The sequence below is a fragment of the Poromitra crassiceps genome (assembly GCF_964638095.1).
Source record: "Poromitra crassiceps genome assembly, chromosome: 4".
Lineage (NCBI taxonomy): Eukaryota > Metazoa > Chordata > Actinopteri > Beryciformes > Melamphaidae > Poromitra > Poromitra crassiceps.
In genome coordinates, this window is record NC_139626.1 from 38,437,737 (window position 1) to 38,456,206 (window position 18,470).

The 18,470-nt window shown below is 44.6% G+C and overlaps 1 protein-coding gene across 1 annotated transcript; it reads left to right on the plus strand.

Annotated features, from left to right (window-relative positions):
• Positions 1-283: 283 nt before the first annotated feature.
• Positions 284-8,662, plus strand: LOC310775211 (serine hydrolase-like protein). The gene is made up of 12 exons (XM_083635315.1): positions 284-467; positions 918-1,055; positions 1,815-1,928; positions 2,150-2,191; positions 3,325-3,344; positions 3,665-3,739; positions 4,010-4,119; positions 4,214-4,293; positions 5,271-5,305; positions 5,458-5,528; positions 5,917-6,004; positions 8,366-8,662. The coding sequence occupies exons 1-12, from the start codon at positions 455-457 to the stop codon at positions 8,513-8,515; spliced, it is 936 nt and encodes a 311-aa protein (XP_083491441.1). The 5' UTR covers positions 284-454; the 3' UTR covers positions 8,516-8,662.
• The last annotated feature ends 9,808 nt before the right edge of the window (positions 8,663-18,470 follow it).

Below are 18,470 nucleotides of genomic sequence, written 5' to 3' on the forward strand. Positions count from 1 at the left end.
AACACAAGATAGCTGTCACTGTTAAAAAGCAACAATATATGAATGGTTTGAGAAGGTATGAGAATGAAAATTGCAGTCTCAGTCTGAACTTGTCAAATCACAAAACTGATGGGATAATATCCTGTCATTACAAGATGCGCTGTGAATAAGGTCTATTGACAAATTATGGTATGAAACTTCATTGGCTGACCAGTCTTCTAAGGGGGGCGTGGCAGTGGTGACACAGGAAGTGACTTGAAGTTGGAGGTGTCTATATTATTAAAAGTCTCTGGTTTGATTTGTTTTGGTGAGAGGTCGGCTGTAGCCACACCGCATGCTTCTGCTAGCTGCTTAATTAACTGTTCAGCTGTGCAGGTGGCTGCAACACGTTTTCATCCCAGGGAGTCATATAACATTGCATTTTTCAGGGTCAAGAAAGGAGCGTCAGACACACTTCAACACGTAGCTAACAACAATGAAAAGAGCAGGTAAGTTATCTCTACAATGGACTGTTACTAGCAAGTACATAGGATGAAGATACATAGACAGTGATTTCAGCAAACATTAAAGCAGTCCCAAACAGCTGAAGATGCCAGCGTGACGTCACTTGCCACCCAGAAATGCGGAACCCCGTGGCAGAGTTGTGCCAAACAAACATTAATATCTAAAAAACTATACATCACATCGCTTATAGTTTTGACATTCTGAGTGAGAGCAGAAGTTGCTCAAGAGTTTGATGTATAATATGCATGTCGTGTTAAAGTTGTTAACTGTCGCCGTTTTTAAAATGTAAACAAGAGTTAACTGGCTAGAGTCAGACACTCACGCCTTGCGCCACTTGGGCTCCATAGGCCCTATGGCATAGGGTTCCATTTGCCACCCAGTGACGCGGTTTGTTTACCAAAATGCAGCTCGGCTGATCCCTCCTATATTATCAGAGCTGACTGTGCCAGTTCCATGGGGAGAGATGAGAGGTCAGGTCTGGGGTCCTGATGATGGTCGTCCGGTGCTCTGCCTGCATGGCTGGGCTGACAACTGCGGTTCATTCAACACCCTCATCCCCCTGCTACCCAAAGGTAATTCATTATCATCTAGGCTGGGGGTTGTCTACCAAACCAACATCTCACACACATACACCTACACCTCATCCTAGAAGATCTAACCATTTACTTCATCATAATGAGTTTTTATGAATGATGATACGCTGGGTTATAGGCTACAATTCATAATCATCTTGTGCTTTAAATCACTGTATCTCTGTTGGCTCTAAATTAACTGCTACATGCTATTGATCTGATGTGTAATGTGTCTGGTGATTTCCCCAGGGTGTGTGGTTTGTAAGTTCCAGATCACAACAGCTGTTCTGTACAATTGTTTAATTTACATTTACCTTGTTGGAATGTAGAAGAATATTGAAAATAATCGTATGTGCATACTGATCTTTATTTTTCTCTCAGTAATTTTCCACTCCTGTGTCTCTTCAGTACTTTCCCCACCAAATGTTAAGTTGATAATCAGTTCCATATAAGGAGTGACATGTTCTGAGACTTGAACATTTCACCATTGCCTTGTATTAGTGCCCAATCTCAAAAACTGGTTCTGGGCCTATTTATTTATTTATTTTCTCTGTCAAAACACATTCCCCTAAGTTCAGTTCAGTAATCGTTGCTCTGCACAATGTTATCGAAACTCAGAAATCATTCAGAAAACACACTGTCCAATAACAGAGGCCCATAAGCTTCCATTTCTCTCTCTCTCTCTCTCTCTCTCTCTCTCTCTCTCTCTCTCTCTCTCTCTCTCTCTCTCTCTCTCTCTCTCTCTCTCTCTCCCCCCAGAGTGTAGGTATGTGGCAGTGGACTTGGCAGGTCATGGTCTGTCGTCTCATCGTCCGCCTGGAGTCTTCTACTCCTTTCCTGCGTATGTGGCCGATGTTCGCAGAGTCATGGATGGTGTGTGATTTCAACAATAGTTCAACTCAAAAGTCAGTGTAGGTTTTTACACAAGGTTGAGTGGATCTATAGCCCAGCTGGTCATCACGGTTTGTCTGTGGCAGTTAAACCACAGCAGCGATGTTGTCTTCTCTTCATAACCAGACAGCAGCAGATGTGTTCAGTGATTTGATCTTGAACATGCCTGCTTTATGATTTGTGAAATTAAATGACTCCCACAGCTCTCCAGTGGACCAGGTTCTCCATCATAGGCCACAGTATGGGTGAGTGGCCGACTATGTAGTGTGTTAGTGTTATTCTGTATATTTATCTCTGCCAGGCAAAGCCGGAGGGAATTGTGTGTTTGTGTGTGTGTGTGTGTGTGTGTGTGTGTGTGTGTGTGTGTGTGTGTGTGTGTGCGTGTGTGTGCGTGCGTGCGTGCGTTCCCTTCCCTGCCTGCTGCACTATAGAGAGCAGTGCGAGAAGACTGAGAACCAGTCAGTCAGAGCAGAGAGAGAAGCCGAGAACCAGTCACAGAGCAGACAGAGAGAAGCCGAGAACCAGTCAGAGCACAGAGCAGACAGAGAGAAGCAGAGAACCAGTCAGAGCACAGAGCAGACAGAGAGAAGCCGAGAACCAGTCAGAGCACAGAGCAGACAGAGAGAAGCCGAGAACCAGTCAGAGCACAGAGCAGACAGAGAAGCCGAGAACCAGTCAGAGCACAGAGCAGACAGAGAGAAAAGCCGAGAACCAGTCAGAGCACAGAGCAGACAGAGAGAAGCCGAGAACCAGTCAGAGAACAGAGCAGACAGAGAGAAAAGCAGAGAACCAGTCAGTCAGAGCACAGACAGACAGAGAGAAAAGCAGAGAACCAGGGCGTTTAAAAGTTATAATGTGACTTACTTCAACAGAATGGATGGATGCTCGTTGGCATTCACATGGAACAATCTGTCTGACGTTAAGACACTTAGTGAAAGTGCCTCACATAGCCTACAGGTGGACAAACGCTGTTTTTAACTGCCTGGCTCCTTTATACTGCAACACACACACACACACACACACACACACACACACGTGCAGTGCGCATATACTGTACATGCTGTTGTTGTATTGCGGATGAGGATAACACATGCCCACAGTTAAAATACACAAAGTGAGATCTTCAGCTCATGGGATAACGTTACAGAGTACAGAGACGTATGGTTCACAAGCCTGTGTGTGTGTGTGTGTGTGTGTGTGTTTGGGGGGGACATATATATTTTAAGTATAAATAATTTTAGTATTATTTTATATACATTTCTAAAACAGTACTTTCTGTAGTTCTTGGACAAAAATATCCCCAAATTTGATTAGATTTTTTTTGGGTGCACAACAGAAATGGTAACTGTTATTGAATGTCCGCTCCCTTTATTTACAGGTGGAGACATTGCTGGAATGGTAACCGACTGTGTCTTGTGTGTCTTTCATCTTTTTCCAACAGTAACATTAAACCGAGATTATGTTCACTTTATGTTATCAGGTGATAGTGCAGTTTGATCCATTTCATCCCCTAGGCTCATTTCACAGCGACCTTGTGACGTGGTAAAGCAGGAAGTGACGCAGGCGTAATCATTAGCATTAACGAGGGCCCTGGCACTGGAACACCTCAACAGAATGGAAGCATAATTAATTGTATTAGTTACACCTGCTTTACTTTCTGCTTTTACCACCTCAAAACGGTTGCTGTGAAATGGGTCCATTGCCTTGGTTCTCCACAGTTCAGTGCGTTGTATCCTGAGATGGTGGATGCATTGGTTCTGCTGGACTCGTATGGACTCTTACCTACAGATGTGGTACTAAAGCAGTCTTTACACCCCGTGCTTTGAGTACTGTAGCATTCTTATGTATTGTGTCATTAAATGTAAGGGAAACGTGTTGATGTTGTGCAATATTGTGATACTTTAGCCGTTATATTGCATCAGTAGTTTGACGCCAGTGTCACTATTTTAAAATGTATGCCAAGGCTATAAAGCAAAGATGTTCTAATGATGTTCTTATAAATAATGTTCAAGGAAATGAGGATTTTGACTCGTTCCACTCATGGTTTCTCTCTTCACTCGTAGAAAGAAATGGCCAAAGTGATGAGGCAGGGGATGGAAGAGCTGCTGCAGTTTGAAAAGAAGACTGAAGAGAGGAAGGAGAGAGTTTACTCTTATGAGAAGGCCGTAGAGAGGTATGGCTGCATTCCAGCTGACGGCCATCCAGTAACTTCCTTTCTGTTCTGTTCGGACGAATGTTGGCTGAAGAACACGTTTGGTTTCTTGCAGGTTGCTGGCTGCAAACCCCGCTCTGTCTGAACAGTCAGCGCACATCCTTTTAGAGAGAGGTCTCACTCCAGTTAAAGGAGGTATTTCTTAATCCCCTGCTTCTCCTCGGCTTCTATAGAGACACTGCGTAACGCGTCATCATTCAGAAACCACGCCCAAGACGGGGGAAAACAGAAACCCCCCCTCCAATCCTGGCGTTCTCCTATGTCACGTGCATGGTTGCGTGTTGTACAAATAGATCGTATATACGGAAGATGAACACTCCAACTTACTTCCTCGACAGCTAGATCCACATTTTTCTTCTCGCCAATTCTCAATGGCTTCCTTGTTTTGCTCAGGAGTACAAAAAAACTTTAACTGGCGATTTTTTACATTTGTTGTCTGCGCAGCCCACCACACAACAGCTTTTAGCTATGTTTAATTCAAGGAAAAGGACGCTGGTGTGTGGAAATGAACGGAGCTTTTCCCCCGTGATGGGCGTGGCCTATTTCATGCAGTGTCTCTATGTCTCCGACTTCTTCATTTTTTTTTTTTCAGATTCCACCTTTCTCCCCAATTGTACTTGGCTAATTCTCCCTTCTGTCCCAGTCATTGCTCCACCCCCTCTGCCAATCTGGGGAAAGCTGTAGACTAGCACATGCCTCTGATACATGTGCAGTCGCCACTGCCAGCCGCTTCTCTTCACCTGACAGCGAGGAGTTTCAGCGGCAGGACGTAGCACGTGGGAGGATCATGCTATTGCCCCCAGTTCCCCTCCCCCCGAACTGGCACCTCGACTGAGCAGAGGAGGCACTAGTGCAGCAACCACTTACCCTTAATCCGGCTTCCCACCCCCAGACACGGCCAATTGTGCCTGTATGGACGCCCGACCAAGCCGGAGGTAACAAGGGGGCTCGAACCTGCGACCCTCGTGTTGTCTGCCGCTGCACTACCTGGACGCCCATGTCTCTGACTGCCTTCTCTCCTGCAGGAAAAACAGTTCACTCGCTGAATAATAATCTCACTCTGCTTTACCTCTCATGCTGGAGTGGGAACTGAATTTGTTTTTCGTTTGCAGGAGTTGTATTCTCCAGAGACTTGCGAATCAATTTGGTAAGTCACTGTGCACCTCCTCCTGCACCACATCCACCCTGTCATCTCTGTTTTGCCTCTCATCATTTCATAATTTCCTGTAAAATACCCAATTTTGTCCTTCAGTCTATAGTCAATTCATGTACCGGTATGCTTTCTATTCATGTTTTCAGAAAAATATTGTGTGTATGGAGCAGAGTGTGAGGTTGCAGTCAAAGATACAAGCCTGCGTGCTGGTTGTGCTGTAAGACGTTCCTCACATTGAATACTACACTACGCTACTTCAGTATAGATACAGCGCACAAGTTGCAGAGTACTCTCCCTTAAGGGATGTTTGCATCACAAGGTTATCACTTGTCACTGTTTTACAGTCTCTTGACAGCAGAGATGGACACCTTTTTTTTAAGTTGACTTAGCAGACATCATAACCGTTTAACAAAAGTGCCAAATAGATGTTTACATTCAGCTAAAGATTGTGGTTTGGATGGGAATCGACAAGCTATGTAGGAGCTTGTTCCCCTCTTGTGTGTCTTTCATGCATGTCCGCCCCATGTCTCTGTATGCATCTAATACCATATACCCTATGATACCATCATGTCACATTGGACTAAAATACCAGTCTGTTTTTCCAGAGCGGAGGAAGGCATCAACAGAATACTTTCTGAACCGGATCAACAGAAATTTGCCTCAGCAATTCTCCAGGACTTTCGGGACAGAGATGTGAGTGTGCACCTAGGACAGAAACATGAGTGTGCACCTAGGACAGAAACATGAGTGTGCACCTAGGACAGAAACATGAGTGTGCACCTAGGACAGAAACATGAGTGTGCACCTAGGACAGAAACATGAGTGTGCACCTAGGACAGAAACATGAGTGTGCACCTAGGACAGAAACATGAGTGTGCACCTAGGACAGAGACATGAGTGTGCACCTAGGACAGAAATATGAGTGTGCACCTAGGACAGAAACATGAGTGTGCACCTAGGACAGAATAGAAACATGAGTGTGCACCTAGGACAGAAACATGAGTGTGCACCTAGGACAGAAACATGAGTGTGCACCTAGGACAGAATAGAAACATGAGTGTGCACCTAGGACAGAATAGAAACATGAGTGTGCACCTAGGACAGAAATATGAGTGTGCACCTAGGACAGAATAGAAACATGAGTGTGCACCTAGGACAGAAACATGAGTGTGCACCTAAGACAGAAACATGAGTGTGCACCTAGGACAGAAACATGAGTGTGCACCTAGGACAGAAACATGAGTGTGCACCTAGGACAGAAACATGAGTGTGCACCTAGGACAGAAACATGAGTGTGCACCTAGGACAGAAACATGAGTGTGCACCTAGGACAGAAACATGAGTGTGCACCTAGGACAGAGACATGAGTGTGCACCTAGGACAGAAATATGAGTGTGCACCTAGGACAGAAACATGAGTGTGCACCTAGGACAGAATAGAAACATGAGTGTGCACCTAGGACAGAAACATGAGTGTGCACCTAGGACAGAAACATGAGTGTGCACCTAGGACAGAATAGAAACATGAGTGTGCACCTAGGACAGAATAGAAACATGAGTGTGCACCTAGGACAGAAATATGAGTGTGCACCTAGGACAGAATAGAAACATGAGTGTGCACCTAGGACAGAAACATGAGTGTGCACCTAAGACAGAAACATGAGTGTGCACCTAGGACAGAAACATGAGTGTGCACCTAGGACAGAAACATGAGTGTGCACCTAGGACAGAAACATGAGTGTGCACCTAGGACAGAAACATGAGTGTGCACCTAGGACAGAAACATGAGTGTGCACCTAGGACAGAAACATGAGTGTGCACCTAGGACAGAATAGAAACATGAGTGTGCACCTAGGACAGAAACATGAGTGTGCACCTAGGACAGAAACATGAGTGTGCACCTAGGACAGAAACATGAGTGTGCACCTAGGACAGAAACATGAGTGTGCACCTAGGACAGAATAGAAACATGAGTGTGCACCTAGGACAGAAACATGAGTGTGCACCTAGGACAGAAACATGAGTGTGCACCTAGGACAGAAATATGAGTGTGCACCTAGGACAGAAACATGAGTGTGCACCTAAGACAGAATAGAAACATGAGTGTGCACCTAGGACAGAAACATGAGTGTGCACCTAGGACAGAAATATGAGTGTGCACCTAAGACAGAATAGAAACATGAGTGTGCACCTAGGACAGAGACATGAGTGTGCACCTAGGACAGAGACATGAGTGTGCACCTAGGACAGAAACATGAGTGTGCACCTAGGACAGAAACATGAGTGTGCACCTAGGACAGAATAGAAAGATAAATGGGGAATAGTTGTTTGTGTTTGCTTTAACCTTATTAGAGTGCCAGGAGGGTGGGGTTTGCTGCATCCAGACAGAAAAAGTATAATACTGTAAATCGACTTTAAATTATTTGAATTTGTCTAAACTTTGCACTCATTGTATTGACCTAATGGCAAACTGAATGCATCCTGCATGTAAGTAGATTAAAACAAGCGATGAATAGTATTTGGCCGAATTCTTACCTGGAGTCTGTAGCTGTGCCTGGTGGACAGACGACTGCAGAGATGCCAACTAAGCAAATGTAGCTCTATAATACTGAACATCACAGAGGCAGCAGAAGTATTTATAGCTATGAACCTCAACAAATGACCTACATATTGGTTAAATAAATGACCTACATATTAGTTAAATAAATGACCTACATATTGGTTAAATAAATGACCTACATATTGGTTAAATAAATGACCTACATATTGGTTAAATAAATGACCTACATATTAGTTAAATAAATGACCTACATATTGGTTAAATAAATGACCTACATATTGGTTAAATGCAGCTGATGGAGGAGAAGAGCGGATGTGTGTCAGCTAGATGTTTCTATTTAGGATCTTTCTCCACCCATTAAAACACAGTGAATGTGTGAACTTAGGTGAAGGATGGAGATATACTTGAGATGATGGAATACTAAAGGACTCTCTCTCTCTCTCTCTCTCTCTCACTCTCTCACTCACTCACTCTCACTCACTCTCACTCTCTCAGCACACGGTGGTGACAGTAGCCGGCGATCATCACGTCCACCTGAACAGTCCGGAGGTCGTCGCTCCCTTCATCTCTGACTTCCTTCAGACCAAAGTTCTCTCACAGTCGCCCGGCCCTGCAGACACTCAGACAGACAAGTCAGACTTATAATGTTAAACCAATATTGCCATAATATTTGTTTTTTCATTTTGAAATATTACAAACTGAATGCACCTGCAACACAAACACAAATACACAGTAGCAGTAACATGTTTTGTCTGTAGTTAGTGAAGGCCGCTGGCAATAATCTGCATGTCATTTTTGGTGCATTCTGTAAGGTTGAAATAATTTCACAAAGATTTCTTTGTATATTGAAGACTACATAACCTTGCCCTTGCACCTGGCCTCAGGACAGAACCACTATATATTAAATGATACATTGTTTACAGAATGTGTTATGTTTATGTAAATCCTACAAACGGGAAGCCACATGCCTCTTCATCTACTGTTTTTCATGAATCTGAAGTTAGATTTAGATATAGATTTATTTGATGATCCGTTTAAAAAAAAATGCCATACATTAAATGTACATGCGATTCTAAAAAAAAAAAGGCATCAAGGATAACACAAAAAGTACATAAAAACTTAATTCTGTTGTGGTCCTTGCTCTTAGACATACAGTACATTAAATATACAGACATTGCACCACACATACTGTAGTTTCGTAATAAAATCTGGCTATCTAGTACTAAAATTAAAATTACTCTATTACAGCATAACAAAAGAAGACTAATTAATACAACACGCCATTTCTGCATAGTCCCTTACTCAGGAACCCTATCTAGTAGCCACCTCTTAAGTTTAACTTTAAAGGTGCTTTGACTTGAGTCCTCCTTAATATCCAGTGGGAGCAGATCATTCACTGGACCCCTGGAAAGCAAAGGAACATTGGCCAATTTTCCGTTTGCACCTAACTGACTGTAGGTTGGCTCGGCTAGCTCTGGTGCTGTGGCTGTGTGCTTCTCCTACTCTGGTGAGGTAGTTTGTGAGGTATACTGTGGGCTAGCTCTGGTGCTATGGCTGTGTGCTTCTCCTACTCTGGTGAGGTAGTTTGTGAGGTACACTGGGGCCCTATCCATGACTATCTTATGTTCGTAGGGAAAGAAGCCGAAAATTGCAATCATTAAGAGATTGCATCCTCTCATAACTTAGCATTATGTAGACCAGTGGTTCTCAGACTTTTTAAATCCCCAAATTGACACACTTTAGACCACAGAGCCCCCCCCCCCCCCATTAGATCAGATTTTGTCCCCAAAATCTTGTCAGATGGGGAATCTAACAAGATTTTTGGGGTTTATATGTTTTATTACTGAATGTGTATGAAACCCATGACCAAAATAGTCATACATTCTCTCATTGTGTTACTCATGATGGAATTATCATGAAAATAAATGATTCCCCCTTTTGGTTGGGGACCCCCCTGGAAGCCCCTGAAGGACCCCTGGGGGTCCCCAGACCCCACTTTGAGAACCACTGATGTAAGCCATCCTTTTTGTATTCAGCCTTTTGTCTTGGAAACAGCCAAAGACGACAACAATCAATCGTATTTTTCCCTTTACTCTGGGGAGTGTCTCCATAAAGCACTGCAGCTGCAGTCAGTCAGAGCTGATATGAGAAGTGCTGTTCACAGAAGAACACCGCCTTCGCTCTCAATGGCTCATAAACTGTGTGATGGCCTCTGTGTTAAATGGAGTGGAATTGATTTTTACGCAGCGAGCGGCAAGGCGGTGAGCATCCAGAGACATCTGAAGGGCTTGTTGCACCCCCTCCGCACCCCGATCCCCCTCCGCACCCCGATCCCCCCCCCCCTCCGCACCCCGATCCCCCTCCAAAAAGAAAAAGACATAGTTATATAAGTTTCCCTCCCACTCCCTCCATCTCGGCAGGGATGTTGTCATAGCAACCCCCTCCCCTCCTCTGAACGTCAGAGCCAGGAGCTGGAGGATGAAGCCGCATGCAGCTCCTGTCTCTTGTGCCTCTCCGAGAGCACCTGTGATTTTGTTAGCTTGCGTGCAACAGCCAGCACAAGCAGCAGCACCGCATCACCTCTGGAAATAATCGAATGCCTGATTTGACTCTCACACGCAGTCAAACATCACATCTAGAGACCGACTGATACAGCCACGTCTACACGTACAGGTACCGTATGTGCTACATTAGGATGCCTTTATTTACTATTTTGCTATTTCTTAGCATAGCCATGCAATGATAAAGTCTGCAAAAAAAATTTTTTTTATCAGTCTGATGAAAATACTCGTTAGGCAACATCCTAGCTGCTGACAGTCTAATGCCTTGATTTCTTTACCTTACAATTTTCTAGGCAAGCGAATCGTACAGCAAGGAAGCTTTCTAAGGAATGAATGAAAACAATGGGACATTACAATGCTGCAGCTAAAGTGTTGTGTGAGGCTTTACTATGTGTAGAGAGTAAGTGAGGGGAACACTTACTGTAGGTGGCCTTGGACAAGTACTGAGTAACTCAAAATCTCCTCCACCCTCCCTATTCCCTCCTGCCTTCCTTCCCTGCCCCCTCGTCCCCTTTCCTCCCCGTCTCCCCTCCCTGTTCGTGCTCCTTTCCTCCTCCCGCCCCTCTCTCCTCGCTCCTCCCGTTCCTTGACAGCAGCATGTCTTGGTTGTTCCTGGACTGGTTCGTGCCCCTCTACCTACTGGTGTCAGTTTTGGTGCTGGCGGGGTTCGGAGCCTGCCTCTACTTCCTGGAGCCCGGGCTGCAGGAGGCCCACAAGTGGAGCAACAAAACAGTCCGGCATCACCCGCTGGTGGCCAGTGTGAACTGCAGAGATGATGACAGCAATGCCTTGATATGACCAGTAAGGGCGAGGAGGAGCGGACGACAGGCCATCTGGACGGGGGTGCAGCCAGGACACCGGTGGGATGGGAGCCAGCACTTTAAGAGGGAGAAAGAGAGGCTCTGTCTTCATTATCTAATAATGCAAGCTCTGTCCTACCATTCCAACTTTTCCCTGACCTCTTGCATGGACATTTGCTGTAGAGATCAGGCGAAAGTGACCAGAAGGGTTTTAAATTCGAACCAAGCCAAAGGCAAGAGGGGGAAGACTGTATCAAAATGGATGTGAAGTGCATGGAGGATGTGTCGACCTTTAGAAATGTGTGATGCCAGTTTGTAAAAATGTGCTTATATTTTATGTGAATTTCATGCCATCTTATACTTGTGCCAACTTTTACATATGTTTTGTAACTTGACAATCACTTTCCATCACAATGTTTATAGTGCATTTGACAAGTGAAGTTGATGACATGAGTGCAATGAATTAGTTGCCAGTGTGAGAAGCAACACCTGGCAATGACAGCTGCTATCAAGCATGTGGATTGTTAGTGCCACTGTGCCAAAATGGTGTATGTGTTAGAAATAGGGACTTTGTTAAAATATGTGCCGAATAAATGCAATGAATTTGCTCAAGGTGCCAAGTTGATCCTAGATGGACCAAGATTTCATAAAATGAGTGTTTGGTCATGCTCCAGTGTATTATTATTTTCCTCGTTTTTGCTGGACAGCATGGTGAGGAGATTGTGGGTGTGCGCACCACTCTTAAAATGACCAAATGCTTCCATTATGGAAAATACATTTGTTTTATCCTCAACTTATTTGCTTTCTGCGTGTTATTTTGCAACTGTCATAGCTGATTGAAATAGTATTTGAGATTAATTTTAAGCTGATCTAAACTGTAACCAGTCCACAAAAAGGCATCAAAATCTCACATTTCATATTCCCAGACTGTGTCCCAAGAACACAACAAAATAAGGGGTGAGAGTGGGTGAGCGAAACAGTGCAGCCTTAGTGCAGAGGAATGGAGAGAATGCCACCGCTGTCCCCTCTACTTCCTACTGATCCATTCCGTCTTGCACTTGCTTTGTCTTCCTCACACACTCCCTGCATCTGCAACAGAGACACAGCTGGGATTAGCTGCAGGTTGGTTGTCTTTTTTTTTCCCCCTCATTTGAAAGAAAACGACTTTTCTTGCAAATATCGGTAATGCAGTAGAATTTTAAGTTTGCAATATTTTCTACTGCATGCTATTCATGCGACTATATTTCAGATTGAGTGTACTCGATACAAATGTGTGCACATAGGTCATGTTTGACATATGCATCTAACAATTTGATTCCCCTTTATTTTTCCCTTCCCTCACTTTATTCACCAGGCTGTCTTTGCACCTCTTTCTCGCCAACTTATGTAAAACGCAATGAGTTTTTCTGACCATCTTGCACCTTTGATCCCTCAAGTATCTGCAGCCCCAAGACAACCCAAGAAACATTTACCAGTCTGTTTGCCACCTCCTCTCTCCTTCTCCTCTCCTGTCATCAAAAAGAAAGCCATCCAAATCCCATCCTTTGATGAGCAGGGATTTGTCTTTGAAAAACACAACTCAAAAGAGTTCACCCCTGACAGGTATATCCAGCTTGTAGCTCCATTTTCTGTCTTATGTCTTTGTAATGCATTGCATACTTTGAAATGATTATTATTGTTTTTTTTATTAAAAGTTTTCAATTTATTTTTTCATTCCCCTTTTAGCTCCAGATGTTTTCTTCCAATTGGTTCTCCCGAATCGTCCACATCTGCTTCAGTCAAAACACCATGTGAACGCTGTCCCCGCTCACAGAGAAACCATGGAGACAGAGCTGCAACCCTTCCCAGGACCAAGCCCAAAACATACATCTCTCCATCTCTAACTAAGCCCCGCATCTCCATTGTTCCTGCTCCCGAGCCAAATTCTTCCCCCACTCTCTCCACCCTGCAGCCAAAGCCAAGCAACTCTCCAGATCTCCCCATCTCACAGGCGGCTGTTTCTCCGTCATTGCTCCACATGCCAGAGGCGAAGCCAAGCATATCTCCAACTCTGACTGTCCCCACGCCCAGATTAAGTCCATCTCCGTCATCCCCGTGCCAAGGGGCCAAACAGACATCTCCTGTTGCCAAAGAAAGAAGAGCTAAATCAATTCCCATCTCTAATACCAAAGGTGAGCCTGAGCCCGGTGAACAGAGGCCCTCAAAAAAGGCAAGACATAACATTCTTGATCAAGATGTGTTATTGGACTTCACTCATTCCGAGTTAAGAAGAGGTTCCAGGGATAAAATGAGCAGAGCATCTGGAAATCAGGCTCCTCCTTATTTAGAGTCTCACAGACCAAGAATCATGTCTCAGAATCCCTGCCTGTTGCAAGGCAAGCTTGGTTTAAAGAAAACTGGGAATATTGTAAAAGATCAAATAAACCAAACTCTTGTGAATGTAGAAAGTACCGCAATTCCTAAACCAAAGTCAAACAGTGGAGTGACAGGTAAACTAAGCTCTCTGTCAGAGTCTGAAGGGATTAAGTCTGCTTATGTTTTTCGGAGAGAATTTCAATCAAGAACTGATGGACCAGCTACTCAGTCAAACCTCAACCCACTGACGAAATACATAGACGGCCCTCAGAGTAAGCATCACACTCAGACTGCAAACACTGCTTCTTATCACCTGTCACATGAGCAAAGGCCGCCTAGCACAAATGCATCTGTACCTACAAGTCCCAATATATCACATTCTGCAGAGCGTCCCTTGAGTCAGTCAACGCGTTCATCCATCATAGAAGCCAGGAGAAGGCGTTTTGACTTGTACAACGAAACAAGGAAAGAATCAACGTTGATATCAGCCACTAACCTCAGGAGATCTCCGGGAGAAGACAGTACAATGACAACCTCAACAAATCCTTCATCTAAACTCTTTCAACAAGTTGGTGCGTCTAGTAGCACCATCAAGGACCTTCAGAAACCCAGATTCTGGTCTAGAACCCAGTTTCAAAACACCCAGACGCATACGCGGATCACAAGGAGCCAATCAGACTGCATTTCAGAAGACGAGAGCTGCCAGTCAGAAGACACTGATCAGGAACTGGAAGCGGCACAGAGTGAGTCACACAGATTAAACAGGGTTAAGACCTGTCTGGTGGCACCTCAAACACAAAAGGCCGCACACGCTCCCTCTCCGCCCGCTTCTGTTGAATGCAGCACAGCACAGACTGGAAGGGCTTCAAAACGGCACAGCAGTTCACAGAAACATCTGATGTATCGCGAGCCGTCTCCCGGGCAAAATGCAAACCACAAAGCCGTGGATCCCAGCGACCTGGAACTGAATCAAACAGATTCATTCGGACCACCTGACCACGGGGGACCCACAAAGCTGCCAGAATGTTCCTCAGAAAAGTGCGCTGTAAGCTGGCTACCGGCCATGGAGCGCTATCCATTCAGCACGACCGGGGTTGGCACCGGTTCAAAGGGGATCTTTGAACTGCCATCCCAGCCACAATCCATACACTGCCACAGACAAGATGAGACAACAACACCTACCCTTCCACCACACCAACTGAATCGCCCGATGCCAGCCAAGGCATCTATCGCCGAGGAGCCAGAGGACCCGTACTACGTCACCATGTACTACCCGGGTTCAGTGTATGTGTCAATGGGTGAGTACAGAGAGATCTAAACTACTTGAAAGGCTTTAACTGACTCTGTGAACAGAGACTTTCTTACTTGGCCTGTTAAAACTATTCTGCAGGGGAAGAGATAAGGGAGAAAAGATAGGGACTCAGACGAGGGGGTCGGGGGTCAAAGAGGATAGCAAAGGGACTTAAGACGTCGCTCCTTATCAGTAGAGTAACAGACACGCTGAAGAGAGATAATAATAATAATAATAATACATTTATTTTATAAGGCGCCTTTCACGGCACTCAAGGTCGCCGTACAACAAGAAAAAAACAGTTACAAAATACAATCAATCAAAACAGTTAAATTACATCACAAAAGCACAGAGCTTGCAGCAGAGCAACCAGAGGGAAAAGTGTCTCAGACATATGCTTGGCTAAACAGTTGTGTTTTGAGGTTAGCCTTGAACGAGTCGATGTTGATGGCGTCGATGTTCCTGATGTCGGGGGGGAGGGACTTCCAGAGGCGAGGGGCAGAGCGGCTGAATGCTCTTGGCCCCATGGTGGACAGACGGGCAGGGGAGATATGCCAACGTTGGGTAGAACACTGTGTAAAAGTGACTGGTCCAGGAAGACAACTCAACACGGAGCTCGGCAGAGATGAGCAAACGCAAAGGAAACATGCACAAAAGAAAGCGAAGGACAGAAGAACAACAACAAAGACATAACATGTGAGTGATGTATCACCAAGGGACCAAACTCACTTAAGTTATTTGGCTGTTTACCTGCACTGTTTATTATACTGTATCTGGTTAGTAGTCCTTTGATAATAATAGTAGTAGTAGTAGTAGTAGTAGTAGTAATGATAATAATAATATAGGCTACTGTAGCCTACTGTATGAATGAGCTATTTTGGTCAAAATTGTGCCACATAAAAATACCTACAGTACAGTACAGTAGTAGGAGATCAAACATAGCCTACCATTAGCTAGGCCTACAGAAAGGATCACAGACAACACTGTATGAATATTATAGTGTTACAGAAGTGAAGGCCCTCACAGTAACTTCACAATAGGACATTTGTTTCAGTTCAAAAACGTGTGTACACATTTGATTCAGAGATGCATTTCAAGATTTTCGTGTAACGTGATCCACGCGGCCACGCCCCAAAATTGCTCCCTAAAAATAAGCTGTGTGGCACTAACACAATCGACGATGCCAAAAATGTCCCTTTTGGAGGTTGCTCCACTGCGCATGCGTGCTGCATCTCCCCACTTCCTCTCCTCTTGTCGCCTTGGTAACGGGAAAGGGGGGTTCTCGGAGCAGAGGGAAGGAGCGGAGAGGTACCCAGACTATAATCACATGACCGCTCTCTACATCTTATTATCTATCCGTGTGTTGTTGGACTAGACATCCGTCGTGTGTTCTAGGACCCCGCGCGATCATATCAACCGCGGAAGCTTTGCCTTGGGTCAATTAAACGGGAATTGGTAAGTCGTGGGCTAATCACTGCTGCCGACTCTTTACCGTGAGCGCACTAACGTTAGCTAGCCGCTGGCTAGCTCTCAGACCGCCGCTAGCAGCATGGATGGAGGGGGACAAAGGGGCCGGTCAGGTCTGGATGGAGCTAATCAGTCCTCATGTGATGTGTTGCATGATTGAACGCAGCTCGACGGCCTGCTGGAAGCTGAGTTTGGCTCAAACAGCGACCAGCAATGTGTTACTTTATCTTGCTTGGGGACCCAGGCCAGAGATAATTGTTTTTTTATTAGGTGGTGGGGAAGGACGTGGCTTTCATGCCACCAGAGGATATAAGCTATTTTTGCAACCTTTCAGTCGAGGACAGTGTGACAGTGATTTGCCTGCAGAGTTTAGCGCATGATTAATGCTGAAATAAGCTGTGATTTGCAGCTCTGCAAATCTGGTGACGTTATGCTTTGTGTGTGTGTGTGTGTGTATGTGAAAACAGAGGGAGAGAGAGAGAGAGCAGGACTTCATGGCTATTGTTGTGAATCAAATTGACAGTCAGTGCCTCAGTGACCTGTGTGATCTGTATCAAGGAGCGTAGCGGCAGCCTGTTCCATGTGTACTGTGCACCCTGGAGGGGTTTGGTTATCCACATCATGGCTCGACCTTATGCCTGCCTGTTACTATTACCATCTGCCTGCACTGTTTTCTTCACCTGCTGAGCCTTCTGCAAGAGCCTCCTTCTTAGGGCTGGGCATTATCGTTTATTGTCTTATAGTGGAATCATATCGTGATGATATGAAGATATTTTAATATCGTGACGCACATTTCTGTTGACTAAATATGATGACAAGCAATTCTTTCTTAAAAGCTCTCATAAAATGAGGTATGGTACAAATATTATTTGAATAGTCTTTGTTTGACATCAAAACTAACATTACCATTCGGTTAAACTCGAGCTGAACCCAAAAATGACTTTTCTTTTCTTTTAGTTCAAATACCTGGGTATTCAGTGCACCTATTTAATAATGTATGCAAAACAAATCACAACAATCTAATTTCTTTAGTTTTTCACACCTTTTCACATCAAAAATTCGTTTTTCAAGATTTCATTGATAACAGTAATTTACAGTTTGCTGACGTCACCTAGTACTATCAAATTTCTACCCCATTTCAACCAATCATTTCACGACATGCAGCTGTCAATCAAATCTTCATTTCAGGATCATTTTCTCTTCCAAATGAAGGGGAAAATGGCGCCTAGTGCCTGTCATCTGGCAGAGTTTCTAGCCCATAAACTAACTACTAACTTGAGCAATTATGCAAACTAAATCAAACGGTAATGTCTAAGAATGCAAAGAAATGTAACTGGCTCGTTAAAACACGCATTCCAGGAATATTATTTACATTTATAACGATAATGGCGCGCGCTTCCGAGCCTGACAGCCTCCCTGGCTGTCAGAGGTCGTCTCTCGGAGATTCCATGCGGGCAGGCAGCACCTATGGATCGGATTGTCCGCTCGCTCCGCACGAAGCCGGTGGGTGCCTGGTACTCTGCGGATCCCACTCGCGTATCATGACAACAGGCTGAATCCCACTCGATTTATGGGTGGAACACGGCAGGATTGGCCAATGCCAAAGCCAGTCCTCAGAATTGTCAAATCAAATCATCAACACGTATACTGTATGGTCCGCCTCTCAATTCGTTTTCAGTGTCCGACGCTCGCGCTGGTGCATTCCGTTCCGGTTCACTTCGACATTAAATGAGATTAACAATGAACATCAATTTGATTATTTAACGTGATTTTGCATACATGACCATATTGTGATATTATATCTAGAATAATCCTTATGATTATCATGATATTGATTTCAAACATATCGCCCTGCCCTACGCCTTCATGAATGTAGAACAAGTGAGGTGACGAGGCCTCAAACTTGCCCTACTTTCTGAGGATATTCATGATTTTATTGGACTGTTTTTACCATGTGCGCAGCCTACTCAGCGTGTGGTCAAGACAAGGCGTTTTGGGGTGAGTCAGGCATTCAGTCAGGAATGGATTAACGGTGATGATGTCATCAGTGATGATGTCATCAGTGCCAATGGGCTTGAACGGGGATGATGTCATCAGTGATGTCATCAGTGCCAAACTTGGGCTGT